Source organism: Pectinophora gossypiella, chromosome 1 (assembly GCF_024362695.1).
Source record: "Pectinophora gossypiella chromosome 1, ilPecGoss1.1, whole genome shotgun sequence".
NCBI lineage: Eukaryota > Metazoa > Arthropoda > Insecta > Lepidoptera > Gelechiidae > Pectinophora > Pectinophora gossypiella.
The window spans coordinates 17,303,597-17,322,649 of NC_065404.1; the positions used below are offsets into that span (position 1 = coordinate 17,303,597).

Genomic DNA, 19,053 nt, shown 5'->3' on the forward strand with positions numbered 1-19,053 from the left:
ATGAAGTAAGTAAGTAAGTAAAAAAAAAAAAAATATTAAGGAAAAGATTGCGACAAAATCATGATTTCTGAAGTAAGGTAATAATCGCTGAACAAAAATGGAGGTGTTTCTGGGTAGCTAATGAGCCCCTCTATCTCATTTTGAACGTGAACTTCTGGGACACCCTGTATAATACATACATGCATGATCACGCCTATTTCTCCCTCTGGAAAACTCTTTGGAAAATTAAAATCAAACACTTTTTTGAACACTATTTAATACAATAAATTACTTACATCTTGATCACATTACCATAATCGTTAAAATCAACAAACATGCTCGATCATCTTTGGTTCTTTGACTATTACGTTCATTTGTTTTATGACTCAATAACATAACCACTACTACATCTACAGTCACACTATAATCCAGACACGCCATTTTGTTTATTTTGTAAAATCCCCCAAAGTAGAGAATTCGAATTCTTCAATCAATCTTTGTGAAACATGTAACTAGCCTTGACAAAGAGGGACTCTCCGAGGACTTCCAATCGGAGTTCCTCAAAAACACGATAGATGGCGACTTCTAATTTCATAGATAACAGACATAATGCATCTTTTATCTTTGTTTTTGGGTAGAAATGATGACTCTTTTAACCCCAAGATACAATTACATCTTCCACCCATTATTATTATGATCAAAATAAAGAGAAGCAATCCAAATATCAAGCAACAATTCGTTTTATATTATGCTTCTACCATTACATTACATTTTTGAATAATTACGTACCTCAGCAATGAGAAAATAGGTAATACCTATCACGTTAAAAGTGAATAACGCCATCTATCGTGTGTTTGGGGAACGTCGATTGGTAAGGCCCTCATTGGATGGACCTTCGAACACTGAAGTCAATATCACTACCGTGAAAATAAAAATATTCTAGATCTTTTTGCTAAAATCTGATTTCGTGATTTTCTTCAATAAAACCTGGAAACACATACTAATTTCATACAAAATTGAGACTACTTTCATCTAAATTGAAATTAGCGTGTCCATCCTAGGTTTGTCAATAAAAATCATCTGAATGTGATTTTGCAAAAATGCGCTTAAGTTTTCACTATAAAGCAACGATAATGAACTTTTGTAAGCTTCCCTTAGAAATCATATTGATCTGTGCACTTTAAAACCAATTCGGTCGAGTACAAGAAAAAATATTCAAGAAAATTATTCGTGGTTCAAGAAAAAATATGACATCCTAATTACTAAATAAAGACAGATCTGAAACTAACGAAAAACATTTTCTGTTTTCTATTTAACTTATTTATGAATTTTAATCATTTTATCACGTTTTTGTATGACTTCACAGTGTGCTTTGTCATACAAATTCCATAATTTTGTGTTTCGACGTTTATTAAAAAGTAACTGATTTGTCTAGTTGGAACCTAGCCTATTATGGTAGCAAGGCGTTTTACCCGCGAATTTCGTCCATGTTCCAATTCCAATTTAAAAAATCCATTTATTTTCCTTAAAATCTTTAAAACTCGTATGCGGTAGACAACATTGATGCTGAAGTATGTTGTGTTGCAACCTGACAGAAGTTATAGACGGGAGTCTCTGCTGAAGTACATGAACGATTGGTTCGTATTTTATTATTCCACGGTTTGTTTTGGTATGCGTTTTTAGAGATATTTTTCTTATGAAATGTTACTGGCAAAAAAATATTTTATTCTTAAATTCTTATTCTTATGAATGTGCAGCAGTGTGTTAATGTATGCTGTACAGTCATGAGCAATATAATGTACCCACTTTAGGACTCTGTCGCACTAACATATTTGACATTTAGTGAGACTTACAGTTCAATTTGTCAAAAAAGTTAATGTGACATGGTATCAAAGTGTATACATATTAATGCTCGTGACCGTACGCGTATACTTCACCTCTCCCCACAAAGTGGTAGAAAAAATGTAGTGTAAAACTAACCAAAGGCAACCCCGTTTATGATTTCCCTGAGGTTGCAACAATATACCAAACATTGCCTTGAGAATACCACGGCTTTATTGTCCTATCTACTGTCATTGTCACCAGTAGTCGAACGTTTCTCATTCACTCTCTCCCAAGTGTTGTGGCAGTGGAGTAGCTACTCCACCATAATCTCGATGTGTACGGAGCCCATGCCCTCTGTCCGGTCGTACTTTATGTTGTGCGCCCACGCACGACACTCGATGTTTATCAGCATGCCAGCTGTGGTAGATAAGGTAGTTTTATTAATTTGTTTCAATAAGTCAAATGACTGATTCGAAGTGGCCATACAACTAGGTATTTGCCTCAATCAACTGGAGGGGGTATGGAACATACTCCACCACGCTGCTCCAATGCGGGTTGGTGGAGGTATTTTTACGGCTAATAGCCGGGACCAACGGCATAGGCTGTTTATGATGTTTTTATGTTATGTCTGGAAAACTGGACCTCAAGAGGTTATATCATTGAAGAACATTGGGATCATGACTTACTCTTAGGCCTCTGCAGATGGACGGCGACCAGCGGGCTGAGGTAGCCCTCCTGGTTGGTGTACGGGAAGTAGTACCCGGGGAACCCCCGGTACGGCAGATACTGCACCGGCCCGATGTTCTCCCGGTCAGCGGGGTTCTCCCCCTGGCAGGAGACCCACACCATGTTCAGCTGGAAGGTAACGGAAATGTTCTGTACACTTTTAGGAGTTATTTATTTAATTTTATTCATTTAAAAGGTACACAGAACAGGTAACAATCATGGCATGCGAAAATAAAAGGTTACAGATGTGGGTAATAACTAGATTGACCCGAGCTACGGAAGGCTCATCAACTCTGGTGTGAGACTCATGTTACGACTACGTACTTACATCAGTAAGTAGTAACCAGGACCAACGGCTTAACGTGCCTTCCGAAACACGGATCATCTTACTTTTGGACAATCAGGTGAACAGCCTAAAGAAGATAATGTATGTGATATATCCCCACCGGAACATCCAGATTGAGTGCTTAATGCCCTCACCCATAATATATCTAACCATACTTACATAATTCTTATCATAAGCCGTCATATTCCTGATATGCTCCTTCAAGTCGTCGGGCATAGCGGCGGGGAGAGCGTCCGAGCTGTTGTAGAACTTAGGCTTCCATCCGAAGATCTTGTTCAGTTTGAGGAAGATGCAGGGAGTAGACTTGTGGTAGGCGAAGTGGTTCTCCTCGACGCAAGGTCCCCAGGCACTAATGTCTACGTTGCAGACCTTGCCTGCTGGAGGGGGCAATTTGAAGTCACAGTTGTGGATGTTCTGACCAGCACCGGCTTTCTTGCCTTCGTGTTTGTAGTCTGTGGACGAAAAGTATAAGAAGTGCTTGAGTGATTTTCGTTGTACACTCTAATTCTATTAAAGTAATTTGGTATTATATTATAATGTACACCATTAACACATATTTATGGAACACGATGTTCGTGCGTCACCCAACTGGGTCCACATAATATCAGCGTCGTGGTTCACGCTGCGACTTGCGCTGAGTAAGGCCCTTTTTTTGGAAATTTGATATGATGTTGTTGTCTTTTTTTGTGTGTGGCGTCCTTTTTAAAATAAACTTTATTTCTATTCTATTCTATTCTATTCTATTCTAGTTGTTTAGAAGTGTTGAAACCGCATCGTCTCTCATTATCATATCGTCTCTCTATATTAGAATTTTTCATTGAAGAAGTCGGTGATTCAATGGTGCCTCTAAAATCAGACTTGACTGATAAAAAACCTCCTCATCACTAATTTAAGAGCCACTGTCTTGTCGGTGTAGCATTTTCCATGCTACTTTTTAGGGAAAATAGGGCAGCGGTCTTCCTCTTGCCTTCCGCTCCACCCTTCTTTCCTAATAAACTATTCTGTAATGTAAGTACATTAATAGGAAATCTCTTTTCATAGTATTTACATGTTTGCCGGTTTAGAGTACGGTACTACGGTACCTTTCATACATACATACAGTCATAAACTCACGCCTATTTCTCACCGGGGTAAGCAGAGACTATAATCATTCTAATTGCTTCGATCCTGACACACTTCTCTTGCTTCCTTCACATTCATCAATGGCTTCGTACACGCACGCCGGTTCAGAGCAGATCGTACTAAATCTTTCAATAAAAATAATGCGTTTTTCAATTCAATTCAAACTAGTTACGGGTAGTTTTCTTTCAAGCACCAATGATTCATGGCTCCTAAACTACTTACTTCAATAGTTTAACCAGATTAAATGACCACTAAAAAGTGTACCTAACGTGATTTGACTCCACATCACGTCTAAAACAAAATGTAAGTGCATAATGTGTGCAGGAAGCAGGAATTACTACTAAATTAACTAATTTACTCAATTTCCAAGCACACTCACAGCCGTATCATATTATAACAGATTTATTAACATCACAAGAGAGGTATGTCAGGATCGAAGCAAATGGAATTCCATAGTCTCTGTTCACCCCGGTAGGAAATAGGCGTGAGGAGATAGGTAAGGTACTTTGTATCGGTCCGATCATGGTGCAGGGATCGTTTTTGTTCAGGCGAGTCCCTCTGTAGGTAATCCATCGCCGTACTAAAATCGATTCTTGCGAAACGCCACCGGCGCCGCGGCGCCCCGTGGTTCCTGCGTATTGAAAATCTGCGCATTGGCCTAGGTCTACCAACCATTGCCTAATGGCTCAAATTAGCTTCTAAACGTTTCCTCGATTCTGCTCCCCTCCATCCAAACCCAGGGAGTTGCGGTTTCCGAATAGAGGCTGCAAATCAGAGCCGTCAGGGAGTGAGTTCATGTATGTATGTATGACTAGAAAGTGAGCTGTAGTTTCCATAGACCTAGGATGATCTATCATCTTGACTCATAAAATAACATAAACAGCCAATATTGGTCCCACTGCCAGGTACAGGCCTCCTTTCAAGCAACTAGAGTGGGTACTGGTGGAGTGGAGAGAGTGGGTAATGGAGCATACTCCGCCACGCTGCTCTAGTGCGGGCTGGTGGAAATTTTATTAGCCGGGACCAACGGCTTTAAGACAATCAGAAGAATTGATTCAACTCTGCAATGTCCGTACAGTCGGGAATCGAATCCGGATCTGTTAATTTGGACTCACCTTTTAAAAACTCCGAGAGCGCTTTCACCCAGAACTGATGGCTCCCGGGATCGTTCCCCTTGTACCAGATGACGCTGCTGGCGACCTCTGGTGGCGTCGGGCGGAACCCGAGTCCAGGGTTGGTGCCAATGATGCTGCTCTCGAGCTGCCACATCGGCTGTCGAGGGTCCAGTAGCTGAAGGAACGTCCACATGCACACCGCCACCATGATGGCTAGGGCCGCGTAGAAGATGAAATAGAAGAGGGCGATTTTAGCTGTGGAAGAAGAATGGAAGATGAATGATTGATGAAGAAATTCGTGGCACACTCAGGGCGCGCCGCGGGTTATGCTGAGCGAGGTTCTTTTATTCGCAATGTCTACCACGTGATATTACGTGGTTTCCAGGACTTGCGCACCGCTTTATGTAAATGTATACTATACACTTCTGCCTAACCCCTCGTGGATACAGACGTGATGCTACGTTATGTTATGTAAAAAAATCCTTAAAAAGACCTTAAAAATAGAAGCATTGTACTTTTTTGTTTTAATCCGGACTTGTCAAATCTTCAGGTTAGGGAAGCGGACCCCGTGAAAAACTGAATAATGCTAATCCACCTCACAACCCACACGATAGAAGATGAAGATGCTAGGGAGATGATGATGGAATCCCGAATGAACAAAGTAGGTACCTTACTTTGTTTTTGACGTGATTTTTATCTATAGGTATTTGCTTCAGAGAGCATTAAATCAGACAAAAGCTCATTCAACAGCTTTCTTCCACAACCGTACTGGTTCGATCCGGTTCACGTAAATCGGTCTCGCAGCGTGATTGTGTGGTCCGGCAACTCCGGCGCACAGCGCGCGCGCAGGAAGTCGCAATGATCTCATTGGGACAATTCACCGGCCGCCGCGGTATCCGCCGTTCATGGCCAGTCTCAATAGGGATTTACGGGAAAAGGTTTCTTTATGTCTTGGGGTACCTACCTATACAGGGTGTTAGTGACATCGTAACGAATACCGAGGGGGATGATTTAGACCATGATTCTGAGTTAATATCAAGTGGAAATTTCCGTCGCAAAATTCATGTTTTTTTTAGCTTTTTTAAATTATTTTCGATCCTTTTTGCGATGGAAAATTCCACTTGATATCATCTCAGAATCATGGTCAAAATCATTCCTCGAAGTTTCGTTACGATGTCACTAACATCCTGTATATATTTTTTATCATAGGGATATTCTCCGCACTAACAATGGTGTGATAAAAGGTGTTGTATTGTTAGCGGTGTGACAAACAAGAAAAAAATTCCTGTTTGTCATACTGGTGTGACAACCTGGTGTGACCACGAGTCCGGAGGGTATATTTTTTATAAGTATACGTACATAAACTCGCGCCTATACACCGCAGTAAGCAAAGACTATGGAATTCCATTTGCTTCGATCCTGTCATGAATCGTTTCATACGCTCACGCCGGTTCTGAGTAGATCATACTAAATCTAAGGACATCTCCAATTTGGTCAATGCATTTACAGATTTTGTAAATTGTTTTAATGGGGCAATGTTACCGTTATTACAAAAAGAGTAAGTTCCTTTTTATGACGGTGATTAAACAGAGACTTTGTAATATAGGTTATTATAAGGTTAGTGACCATTCTTATTCTTCTATCGTGTGAGTTGTGAGGTGGATTACCAACCTTCTAAATGATTCTGATTTCTGATCAGCCTGTAATACCCTAATCAAACTCGGGATAACAAAGTGATTTTTGTGATTTGTCCCCACTGGATTCGAACCCGGAACCACGGGATCCTGAGCACCACGGTCAACCACTGGTCCATGAAGGCCGTTAGAGAACCATTATTAATTATGCAGCCAAGTTACTGAAATTGTATTTCCTGCAACAATTTTTAACAACGCCTAGGGCCTATGTGCTACTACTTTTGCTGGTCTATACAGGTTGAGAAGATGTTTTAAGCGGATGAGACGTTCAGGAAAACGTCGTGAAAATCGTCAGAGTTTGTGTACTTCATAACATTATGGGCTAACGACCTATTCTTCTATTCTATATCTTGAGACTCCAAAAGTGCTGCTCCAGCATGAAGGTTGCTTGTGGACGCGCGCACCACAAAAGGTTGGGTTAGGTTATAGTTACACCCGTATTCTAAGACTCCACCTTCCTTGACTCTTGACTCCATCCTCAGTTAAGGCGACCTCAAGGTCTTCCTAGAACTCACCTCAAAATTGGTATTCTTAGACGGCGCCTCAAACTTAGGTGGAGTTTATTCCAGTACATAATTTTATTGGCAGTGTGATATGCTCGACGTCAGTGAGTAAAGTCCTCAAGTCTATCTATCTATCGTGTGGGTTATGAGGTGGAGTACCAACCTCATCCACCCTGGTGTCAGGGTTATTATTGAGCCGCCAAAAGCCCCTGACATGGCTCATGTAACGACTACATACTTACATCAGTAAGTGGTAACCGGGACCAACGGCTTAACGTGCCTTCCGAAGCACGGATCATCTTACTTTCGGATAATCTGGTGATCAGCCAGTAACGTCCTAACCAAACTGGGGACCACAAAGTTATTTTTGTGATATGTCCCCACCGGGAATCTAACCCGGGACCTCCGGATCGTGAGGCCAACGCTCAACCACTGGACCACGGAGGTCGTTGTCCTCAAGTTGAGGATGTAAATGCCAACTTAAACTATCAAAAGGCTCAGCTGAGGCCGAGTCGAGTGGAAGAGTAGAGTGAACATTTTGGAATATGGGTTACACCTCGCAGACGAGTGCGATAGCATATCCGCGGTTCTGGCACCATGTCGGACACCGAAGTGTTTTAGTCAATTAGGGATTGCAATCCGGAAAAACGGATCCGATAATCCGGCGGATCCGGCATCATTTAATGGTTACCGGATCCGGTACCAATATACCGGATCCGAAGACCGGATCAAAAGACTCGTGTAGTCGTTACATGAGCCCTGTCGGAGGCCTCTACAGGCTTAATAGTAACTCTGACACCATTGGTGAGGTCGGTTATTGGACCGACTGCATAACGTGCCCTTCGAACGACGGATCATCTCACTTTCAGACAATCGGGTGATCAACCTGTAATGTCCTAGCCAAACTAGAATCCACAAAGTGTTTTTTGTGATATGTCCCCACCGGTATACAGCACGGGACCTCCGGATCGTCAGCCTAAAGCTCAACCACTGGGCCGTGGCGCTAGGTACTGCTAGCACCGGATCCGGTCTTCGGATCCGGTGCTAGCAGTTTGTGGGAAAATAATATAACTGTTGCATGAGTAGGTACTTTAAATGCGTTGTGCGTAGTGTTCATGCATCATAAATACCTATAAGACTTGTTTTGTTGACTTGGGAATCCGGTCGTATCCGGCCGGATTGAAAATGACGCCGGATTGCAATCACTATGTCAATGTAAGACCAACATAACCTTCTCGCTGCCCCCGCACCAGGAAGGCACCAGGGTGCAGTAGTCATGTCCCCTCGTAAAAAAAGCCTATATACTTACACCAGCTAGATCCAGTGCGTCCACAGAACGCCCTGGTCTTGGGGTTCCAAATGAACCGTTTGATCTTCTCCCCGGTAGTGAGAGGATCGGCTTCCTTCTCCCTGTAGTAGAGGTTGAACCTCTCCAGGCTGGTCAGGTCGGAGGGGCGCTTCTTGACCGTCATCTTGAGGAGTTGCCGGGTTGTCGGAGACTGGAAGAGATATACTGGTTTTTAAGGTCTTTTATCTGGGAAGAGTAAAGGGTTGATGAGTTCGAGTTATCTAAAAGTCCTGGATTTTATTCTATTCTATTCTGAACGCGTTCTATTATTTTTATTTATTGGCAGTCTAGCAAAAACCTTTTTATATCCACATTAAAAAAATATTATAAATCAAGGGGAGGCCTTTGCCCAGCAGTGGGATCGTATAGGCTAAATAAGATAAGATAAGATTAAAAAAAAGTAACTCTGTTTGCCTGTACATGTCTTCTTATGCTTTACAACCCTGAACGAATTTGTACATTTGATGTGCAGATAGTCTGAGACCTAGAGAAGGACATAGTGTTTTTATCTCGAAAATAACCTCCTAAGGGGATGAAAAGGTGATGGAAAAAATGCGCGATTAAGTCGCGGGCGGAAGGCTTTGTCACCCTATAATATAATGTAAATGACCATAAAAATATTATTAACGCCAATTTAGTAGAGAACTAAGTACAATGTTAAAGAACTCACCTAGAAGGAGTGCCGTGAGAGCTGCGAGCTCGCAGACTGGAGGTCTGATCGACGCGCGCGCTGCCGGCGGGATAATGGGACGTGGTGCGCGGGAGTGAGCCAGTAACAAGGAAATCGTTTATTATACTTACTTAGCTTGAAGATACTAGTTTTGAGTGGATTTTAGATTTGTTTTAATTTAAAAGGAATGCTCAAAATCATCATCATCATCATCATCCTGACACCCGGATTATTGAGCCGCCAAAGGCCCCTCATGGCTCATGTAACGACTACGTACTTATATCACTAAGAAGTAACCGGGACCGACGGCTTAACGTGCCTTTCGAAGCACTGATCATCATTTTCAGACAATCATGGTCAGCCTGTAATGTCCTAACCAAAACAGGGATCACCGAGAGATTTTTGTGGTATATCCTCGCCGGGATTCGAACCCGGGCCCTCTGGATCGTGAGTCCCACGCTCAACCATTGGACCACGCAGGCCGTTAACTCATTATACCTCATCGATTGGTATAGACCATTATTTTGGGTTTTACATTCAACATTTTTAGCAATCCTTTCAGAGGTATGTGACCTAACCTGTATTGGGCTGGGTTTACCTTCGCGGGTGCGAAAGTCAGAGAGGCAGTCGCTTCTGTAAAACCTTTCCGGCCAAGTATTTAATGCCATCTGCGGCAAATCTACAATAAGTCACGTCAAAAAAAAAGCTGTAAAAAACCGGACCTGTTAAATCCTCAGGTTAGGTAAGCGGACCCTGTGAAAGATGGACAGACAGATGATGAAGTACATTGCCGTACATGAAAATACACCCAAATCCACATTAACCTTACCGGGAATCGAACCCGGGGAAATATGCCTAAGTCAAATGATTTGTAATCAATTCTAACGTATGACAATATTTATAAGCACTAAATAAAGTACCTTTTGAAATTCCACAACAGGTAGGTTCGCACTGGTGCGCACATGCATACCGCCGTCCGAGTCGCCCCCTCGCGGCGATGCCCGTGTCACGATATGATTAATATTGCCTTTGGAACAACAGTTACGATTCGCGATAACCTTTACCTTGGACATGCATTAAAGTAACATAAAAATATAGGACGACAGATGATGGCTTGCGATCTTCCAGTGAAAATTTTAGAATCTTCTTCTTATCGTGTAGGTTGTGAGGAATACCAACCTCATCAATCCCGGTGTCAGGGTTAATACCTAGCCGCCAAAGGTCCCTGACGTGGCTCATGTAACGACTACATACTTACATCAGTAAGTAGTTACCGGAACCTCTTACTTTCGGACAATCAGGTGATCAGCCTGTAATGTCCTAACTAATAGTAATTTTTGTGATATGTCCCCACCGGGATTCGAACCCGGGGCCTCCGGATCGTGAGCCCAACGCTCAACCACTGGACCATGTTAATAATAACCTTGACACCAGGGTTGATGAGGCTAGTATTCCACGTCACAACCCACACGATAATTCAAATTCAATTCAAATTCAAATTCAAAAATTATTTATTTACCAAAAATCAATACAATACTCGTGTTTGGGACAACTTTTAAGCAAATATTTACTTGTGTTAGTAGCCCCGCTCTTCTATGTGATACATTGGTATTGGTAATGAAGTAAACGTAAAGAAGTACAAAATAAATGAACAATAAAGAAAAATAAGAAAATAATAAAAATAAAAACAATAATAAAAAAAAAAAGAGGAACATTAAAGAAAACAAGTGGGTATGTGTGTAAACTTATAAGATCTATATTAGTGGTGTTAATGTGTGTATGTGTGTGTGTGTGTGTGTGTGTGTGTGTGTGAGTGTGTGTGTGTGTGTGTGTGTGTGAGAGAGAGAAAGAAGGTCAATATAGCTAAGTAAGTATGTAGTCGTTACATGAGTATGAGTATGTAGTCGTTACATGTCTGTAGATACAGGCTAATAGTAACTCTGACACCATTGGTGAGGTCGGTTATTGGACCGACTGCATAACGTGCCCTTCGAACGACGGATCATCTCACTTTCAGACAATCGGGTGATCAACCTGCAATGTCCTAGCCAAACTAGAATCCACAAAGTGTTTTTTGTGATATGTCCTCACCGGTATTCAACACGGGACCTCCGGATCGTCAGCCTAAAGCTCAACCACTGGGCCGTGGCGCTTAAAATCTTCCCCACATATATTACACATTTACACCTCGTTTTACACAGACACTACACATTGACGTTATCGTACACACGCATCTGTGTGTGTGACGTCTGACGCCCTTACGATTGAAGACTAAACTAAGACCGAGGGGTGAGGTGAATCTAGCCCAGCCGCTGGTGGGGAGCGGAGAGTCGCCGTTCTATACGTAGTATTATTATTCCTTTATTCTATGACATAGCTATCATCAGGTGAGGAGTGGTCATATGGAGGTAGGTAGCTCCGTGGCCGGACGCGGCCGATTGTCGCCGCTTCCTCCGCTGCGCCGGCGCAGGCGACCTCCACGGATCACTAACTCTTTGGAGTAATTGTTATACTACTGACCCGTTCATACAAGTGTCTCGTTAATACTATTCTCATATGTAACGTGCGTGTAAATAATATCATCTGTCGAAGGTTGTCTGGAGAAGACCGTTTTTTGCGATAGAGCCGTCTTAACTTACTTTACTTTTTTTTGATAAATAATTAATGCAATAAAATAGACAAACCTGAAGCTTAGTTATAAGTTTTTGATATTGTGTGTTATTTTTATTTTATACTAACACTACAAATAAGTCATTTACTAACACCATATGAGCCAAAGGTTACCTGGAATAAAGATTTATTTTATTTATTTATTTAAATCAATGCAGTATCCTTAGACGTGGCGCAGGCGCACTTACTTTTTATATGCGCGAATGTCAAATTGCAGTACTTATTGTTTTTTTTTTATATATGTATTTTTTGGAAAGGTACCTAGCCTTTTTAGACATTTTGTTCATAACTAACATTTTTTTCTAGTGAGATAGGACCCTTAAAGTATTCCAATATGTTGGTGAAGATATAACTACCAGTGAATGTCTAATACTTTAGGAATTATGGAACGTAATAAAACTTAGTTCGCTAGATGAACTACTCAAGTACACACACCTCACCGAGCTTTCTGTTAGACCAACGTGATAGGTGAGTCGTATCGCTGTCGAGCCAACTGTGTTAGTGAAGTTTAGATATTTTATCTCGTCTTAAGCACAAGCTTACTTCTTCAACATTATCCGGTACTTATTACCAAGCAATTATTTTTTTCCGCGAAACTTGGGGCCGCAGTGATAAATCGTGTCCGACCAACGTCCCGGCGCGATAAATTAATAAAAATGATATGGAAAATAAATAAAAAACATAAAGCGCATAAATGCCCTTTATCCCGTGCGCGCGCGCCGTCAATCACGCCGGCTGACAAGATCGATGGGCGTAAGGAGGGGAAGTGGATTGGTATCGATTTTATTTAATTTTTCTATGCGATTCGCGCGCGGGACCCCTTATTTCTTAGCGCCTTACGACCATTTAGATTAAAGTAACAGAGGGGATGAGGTAAATCATAGTATATAAGAACACATCGTAATAAGATGTAAATAAAAATTGATTTAGTGTAAGTATAATAAATTTAAAAAAATGTAAATGAATTTGAAATTCATTCGAGATTCATTCTTGTTTCAAATAAGAATAATAAATATTAAAATTTAATTTTACGTATTTTATGTAAAACAAAGGGTAAATTATGTTTTATTTATCATTGGATTTAAGTATCAATTTTTACTTATTATAATGCTTCCATGTATGTGGAAACGGCATTTAGCAATCCTATGACAAGCCGCCATTGCTAGCCCTTTGATGACGTAAGTGTTACTACTGTGTTACCATTAAATTGGTATCTCCAACATTCCAAGGACGTCATTTATATTATTGAATATTAAGAGAATTACTGACTAATGTATTTAATTACTATTACTTGTCGCATATATAAAAGTCATCAAAACTGTATGTAAATATTTGTCAAAATTTCCTTGCAAAGTAAATATAAAATCATTGGTCGTGGGTAATTTAGTTTTTAAAAAATGGCAACGCAGGGTCGGACGATGTCAGCTGGGCTTACCTTGAAATGCTAGCTGTCAGTTATGAGCATACCTGGTCTTCTTATACCAATCGTTCTATAGCTACGATGAATTTATTAATCTGAAATGATTGAATTATATATTTTAGTAATAACTATTCAAAAAATTCAAAAATATTTATTTTTCAAAATTGGCTTACAAAGTTAGCGCTTTTTGAACGTCAAACATAATTAAATTACATATTATGTAACTAGCTGTAAAAACTACTACCACATCGGAATCTGTAACGCTGAGGGAAAGACGTGGCCAGAAAACCTCCCAGCACAGGGCCCTAGTCCTACTGTTTCATGTTTTCCTTTCTTTTCTTTTAATCCAGTTTGTATTACATAATTTATAGACTTAAATACAATGGTATTCCAATTACAGTCGGTGGAAGGAAAGTGAAAAATAAAGAGTTTATGTGATTTTATCACAGAAACAGTGTTTTATGAGCTCTCTGACAGAAGCAGGCCTGTCCACATACGCAGCACCCGATCACGAGTTGAATATATATATATTTTAAGAATTATTACTAATTTATTACTTATTGGTTTCTAAATAATTATGTAGGTACCGAGTAATGACAAAATAGGTAATTCAAATTCAAAATTCAAAAATATCTTTATTCAGTAGGTAACATAATCAGGTACACGTTGAATCGTCAATTTTTACATAACGAACGTCTCATCCGCCTAAATCTGCTGCAGCTTCTCACAACCTGTATAGCCGGGGAAAAGAAGCTGCAAGAAAAACCTCGGCACAGGGCCCTAGACGTTCTTTAAAAAAAACCGACTTGACTGGACGTAACCTATCGACGTCTTCTTCTTCTATCGTGTGGGTTGTGAGGTGGACTACCAACCCCATCAACCCTGATGTCAGGGTTGCTATTGAACCGCCAAAGGCCCCTAACATGGCTCATATAACGACTACTAACTTACATCAGTAATAGTAACCAGTACCAACGGCATAACGTGCATTCCGAAGCACGAATCATCTTACATTCGGACAATCTGGTGATCAGCCTGTAATGTCCTAACCAAACTAGGGATCACAAAGTGATTTTTGTGATGTCCCCACCGGGAATTGAACCCGGGACCTCCGGATTGTGAGCCGAACGCTCAAACTACTAGACCACCGAGGCCGCTTATCGACGCCGACGCAAGATCATAGCAAAGTCAGGGAATAAGTCAAACAACGTTTTGCCTTGGTTTCGCTTTCTCACTTTCGTTCCCGCCTTCTCTATCGATATACCCTTGTGTCCCATCACTACGCTTTCGGACAGGATAGCGGTATCTCATGAAGGGGTAAGATAACTCGCGGCTGTCGCTTTCGATCGCTGCGTACGCGCATCCACCTCATTATCAGGGTTGCCATAATTAATTGCCGATAAAAATAAATTAGTGGACTGGTAATTTCGAGACACTTATTGTAATATTGATTGAAGGTGGGACCGTTAGGTGGGTGCAACGTTTAGGGATGGAAAAATGTACTTTAAAGGCAGAATAACCAGTTAATTCCATAATTAAGTTAATTATTCACACATTTATAAACCGCTAAACCTCTACCAACCTCATCAACCCAGGGGGCAGGGTCACTATTGGGCCGCCAGAGGCCCCTGAAATGGCTCACGTAACGACTACTTACTTAATCAGTAAGGGGACCAACGGCTTAGCGTGCCTTCCGAAGCACGGATCATCTTACTTTCGGACAATCTGGTGATCAGCCAGTAATGTCCTAACCAAACTAGGGACCACAAATAAAATTATGAATACCTTAGTTTGAAAAAAATATTGATTCAACCGAGGCAGCCCTATCCTACGTGGTGGCTGGCTACCGCTATAAAGTCGCGTCCTTGGCTGAATTTCGGCAATCCTGCGCAGACATTGAGACGGCAATATGGGAGGACGCTGGCACACCGCTCTGATTGTGAGTTCAGTTTTTGTATCGTTTGTAGACGAGTGTGATAGACTGGGAAGGTCAGTGATGTGTCGAAAGCGGGAATGTTCTTGTTGTAAAAACTCTTTAATAATAAAGACACTGGCTGGTTTTCTTTTTCAAAATGTTCTTACTCTGGTCTTATCAGAGGTTAGGTGATAAAGCTCTGTTTACATAAGTTTTGCGCCTTTTTCTGCCGGGAACTTCCGAAAGTGGGAACATTCTTGATAACAGCACATCACTGGAGAAGACCCACCATACAATTACAGACCGAACGGTGACGGTCACTAATATGTACACTTACACTTTGTGGTACCACGTCACATTAACGTTTGAAAAATTGCGCTTTAAGTCTCACTAAATTATTTGACATTTAGTTGATGCAATAGGGTTCTAAAGTGGGTACGGTCACGAGCATTAATATGTATATACCATGTCACATTAACTTTTTTGACAAATGAACTGTAAGTCTCACTAAATGTCAAATATGTTAGTGCGACAGAGTCCTAAAGTGGGTACATAACGTTGTTCATGAATGACTGTACATAAATACATTAACACACACGCTTGTGACCTCAACAGGGTGGCCAAAAATGCATGTAGCCATTTTAATTAGGTAATCAGTTTGTAAGTAATATAAGCACCTTATCGAAATTGGGTTTAAGTTTGGGTAAGCCCGGTGGAAGATGAACAACCCAGCCTATAGTCTACCTAAACAATTTTTTTGTAATGTCATATTTTAATTGTTTGCCTTTGGACCAGGTGTTTTCAATCGCCACACTCGACGTGGCAACATCGCACATAACAAAAGAAAAGGTAATCAAGATCCCTGAGAAGATCATCGGGGGAGTCATCGACATTGTCCAGAGTCACAAGAACAAGCCCCCCGCAGGGACTCAGGGGAATTACCAGCAACAGGGCCAGTTCCAGTCGCAATGGAACCAGCAGTCTCAGGGGAACTACGCCAATCAGTACCAGAACCAATACCAACAGCAGTTCCAAGGTCAAGGCCAGAACAACTATCAAACTGGAGCTAACTTCCAAGGAGGAAGTGCACCTAACCAAGTGTATCCGGTAACCCAGGGTGGTTTTACTGGACAGAACCAAGCACAGAATCAAGGGCAATTTCAAGGGGGGTATCAGAATCAACCTTCAGGGCAGTTCCAAACACAGAATCAACAACAAGGAGGGCAATTCCAGAGCCAGAGTCAGACCCAGATTGGAGGAAGTCAATTCCAAAGTCAAAATCAAAACCAAGGACAGTTTGTTGGAAACCAGCAACCTACCGGGAACTATCAAGGGACTAACCAAGTCGCTGGAAACTTCCAAGGGACCAATCAACAAGTAACAGGCAGCTTTCAAGGTACATCCCAACAAAGTACTGGCAATTATCACGGTTCACAGCCCACTCCAGTATATCAACCAACTGGTAATTACCAGGGTACTAGTCAGCAAACCAGTGGAAACTATCAAGGTTCTTCTCAGCAAACTACGGGACACTACGGTTCTAGCCAGCAAACCAGTGGGAACTATCAGGGTTCTAGCCAGCAAACCGGTGGAAACTATCAAGGTACTTCTCAGCAAACCAGCGGACACTACCAAGGTTCCATCCAACAGGGTTCTACTGGCACATATCCAGTGCCGACCAAGCCTACAGGAAGCTACCAAGGCACCCAACAGGCCAGTGGTCAATACCAAGGACAAGAAGGTCAGTTCCAGATCGTTGCTCAATCCGGAGGAGGAGGCTCAAGCAGTAATGGTACCGGCCCTACATGCATATGTCAAGCATGGACAAAACCAGAAACTGTTGACCCCAAGCCAAAGATTGAAAAGCCAGTGAAGAAGGATTCAGCCGAGAAAAAGGATAAGAGCCTGTAGAAAGTTTCATAGCAAAAGTGTTTAGAAGGAACTTATTTATTGCTTTTATTTATTGTCAGGCGCTTAGTTTAATCTCTTGATCTCTTGTTTAATGTTATTCTTTTGCGATTTCTGTGTACAATGCTTGTGTTTCACTCTAATTGCACGTATTTATTTGAAGGGATGGGGTTTAGTGAGTAAGGAATGAACTATTTTATGAAATAAATTAATTTAATTTGAACCGATTTCCCTATTATTCTGATAAACAGTATTTTTCTATCCCCTCTGTGATATCAGTTACTGTAACAAATACCTTTAGAAGCTTAGTGAGGTAACTCGTGTAAGTAATCCATTTACATGAAGTAATTAAAACCTATTAGTTACATATATCTTTTACCTACCTACTCATCCTGAACGGATACCTTTGTTTACATTTTTTAAATCCTATTATTGGAATAAGTACATTATTATGTTAACAGCCTCTGTGGTCTAGTGGTTAGAGAGTTAGGCTCACGATCTGGAGGTCCGGGTTCGATTCCCGATGGGGACATTGTCGGAGCCACTTTGTAAGACTGTCCTTTGGACTTTTTAGGCTTGAATCACCTGATTGTCTGAAAAAGTAATATGATTCCTTGCTTCGCAGGGCATGTCAAGTTGGCCCCGGCTATTAGTCGTAAACTCACCTCCACCAACCCGCAATGGAGCAGCGTGGTGGAGTATACTCCATATGCCCTCCGGTTGATTGAAGGGAGGCTGTGCCCAGCAATGGGACGTATATAGGCAAACATCTATACACGTGTGATGATGATAACATTATTATTGGAATAGATAGACTTCATAATAATGGCGATTCATAAACAGACACTAATACTAACGTCGTTTCTACTAATAATCTTATTTATTTATTATGGTGCACCAACAGCAGTTTTTTTTTGCCTGACTTATTGTAGATTTGCCGCAGATGGCATTAACTACTTGGCCGGACAAATGGGGAGCGCTGAAGGCTCTCACCCGGCAATGAACAGCAGTACATACACAAACACACAAAATTAAATACACATAGGAAAAGTTCCGGTATGCCTGCCAATTATAGACGCACACAATTAACACTGATAATAAAAAGTAGAAACTAAAGTTAACAAATTAAAGTTTTTATACATAATTAGGAGTCTGTTCCCGGCTTCGCATAATTATGTAGATATATATATATTTTTAAGAGTAAATTTTACTGGGGATCCCTATTTTTCTCTAGTAACCAATATAGCCTAAGTATATTACTCAGTTTTTGAGTTTAACCAATACAAACAAAAACACAATGCTTCCTCTTTATAATATAGTAGTATTGCCACAAACATAAATTTTCCTATTTTTTCTCTTCATACATTTGTACCTCGTACATTTTGTTGTTCTAATTATGAAAAAATAACCACCCGAGACCGGTATGAAATAGGAATTAGGTATTACGAAAAATAATGAAAAAATGATAATTATTAATAAAAAACATATTATGCAAACTAAAAATATTACTTAGGTATGTACAATAATAATATATATAGGTAAGTATACTAACTTACTGTTACAATTAAGTGAAAATGAAAAATGTAAATATTTTATTTCACTTTACAATAGTGCTTCTAAGTTAGGGTTGATGACTCTTTTTAAGCATAAGAGCCTGTGTTAGAAGCCAACGCTCTTCCGTATTTCAAAACAAAATACAAAGGCAACATTTTTTTTAAACTATGGCTGAATTGTAGTGGAGTCTAAAACAACCTTATATGTATAAAAAAACTTACTTAAATCTATTTTAGTTCATAAATTATTTTGTTTAAGC

The 19,053-nt window shown here is 40.7% G+C and overlaps 2 protein-coding genes across 2 annotated transcripts; one reads left to right on the forward strand and one right to left on the reverse strand.

Moving 5' to 3' along the window:
• Window positions 1-230: 230 nt before the first annotated feature.
• Window positions 231-9,427, reverse strand: LOC126370745 (sodium/potassium-transporting ATPase subunit beta-2-like). Its single transcript, XM_050015784.1, has 6 exons — window positions 9,328-9,427; window positions 8,619-8,808; window positions 5,113-5,367; window positions 3,035-3,327; window positions 2,490-2,658; window positions 231-2,220 (listed from the first exon to the last, which is right to left on the reverse strand). The coding sequence occupies exons 2-6, from the start codon at window positions 8,779-8,781 to the stop codon at window positions 2,117-2,119; spliced, it is 984 nt and encodes a 327-aa protein (XP_049871741.1). The 5' UTR covers window positions 8,782-8,808; window positions 9,328-9,427; the 3' UTR covers window positions 231-2,116.
• A 5,899-nt stretch (window positions 9,428-15,326) lies between these two features.
• On the forward strand, window positions 15,327-17,243 carry LOC126367523 (protein argonaute-2-like). The gene is made up of 2 exons (XM_050011089.1): window positions 15,327-15,356; window positions 16,128-17,243. The coding sequence occupies exons 1-2, from the start codon at window positions 15,327-15,329 to the stop codon at window positions 17,241-17,243; spliced, it is 1,146 nt and encodes a 381-aa protein (XP_049867046.1).
• The last annotated feature ends 1,810 nt before the right edge of the window (window positions 17,244-19,053 follow it).

What these genes read in the sequence shown, in the direction of transcription:
- LOC126370745 (XM_050015784.1), bottom strand. Translation starts at nt 8,781, where the DNA reads ATGACGGTCAAGAAGCGCCCCTCCGACCTGACCAGCCTGGAGAGGTTC. An exon ending in GCTCTCGGAGTTTTTAAAAG is followed by an intron (nt 3,328 to 5,112) that starts GTGAGTCCAAAT and finishes TTTCGTCCACAG; the next exon opens with ACTACAAACACGAAGGCAAG. An exon ending in CGGCTTATGATAAGAATTAT is followed by an intron (nt 2,659 to 3,034) that starts GTAAGTATGGTT and finishes GTTACCTTCCAG; the next exon opens with CTGAACATGGTGTGGGTCTC.
- LOC126367523 (XM_050011089.1), top strand. Translation starts at nt 15,327, where the DNA reads ATGGGAGGACGCTGGCACACCGCTCTGATT. An exon ending in GCTGGCACACCGCTCTGATT is followed by an intron (nt 15,357 to 16,127) that starts GTGAGTTCAGTT and finishes CCTTTGGACCAG; the next exon opens with GTGTTTTCAATCGCCACACT.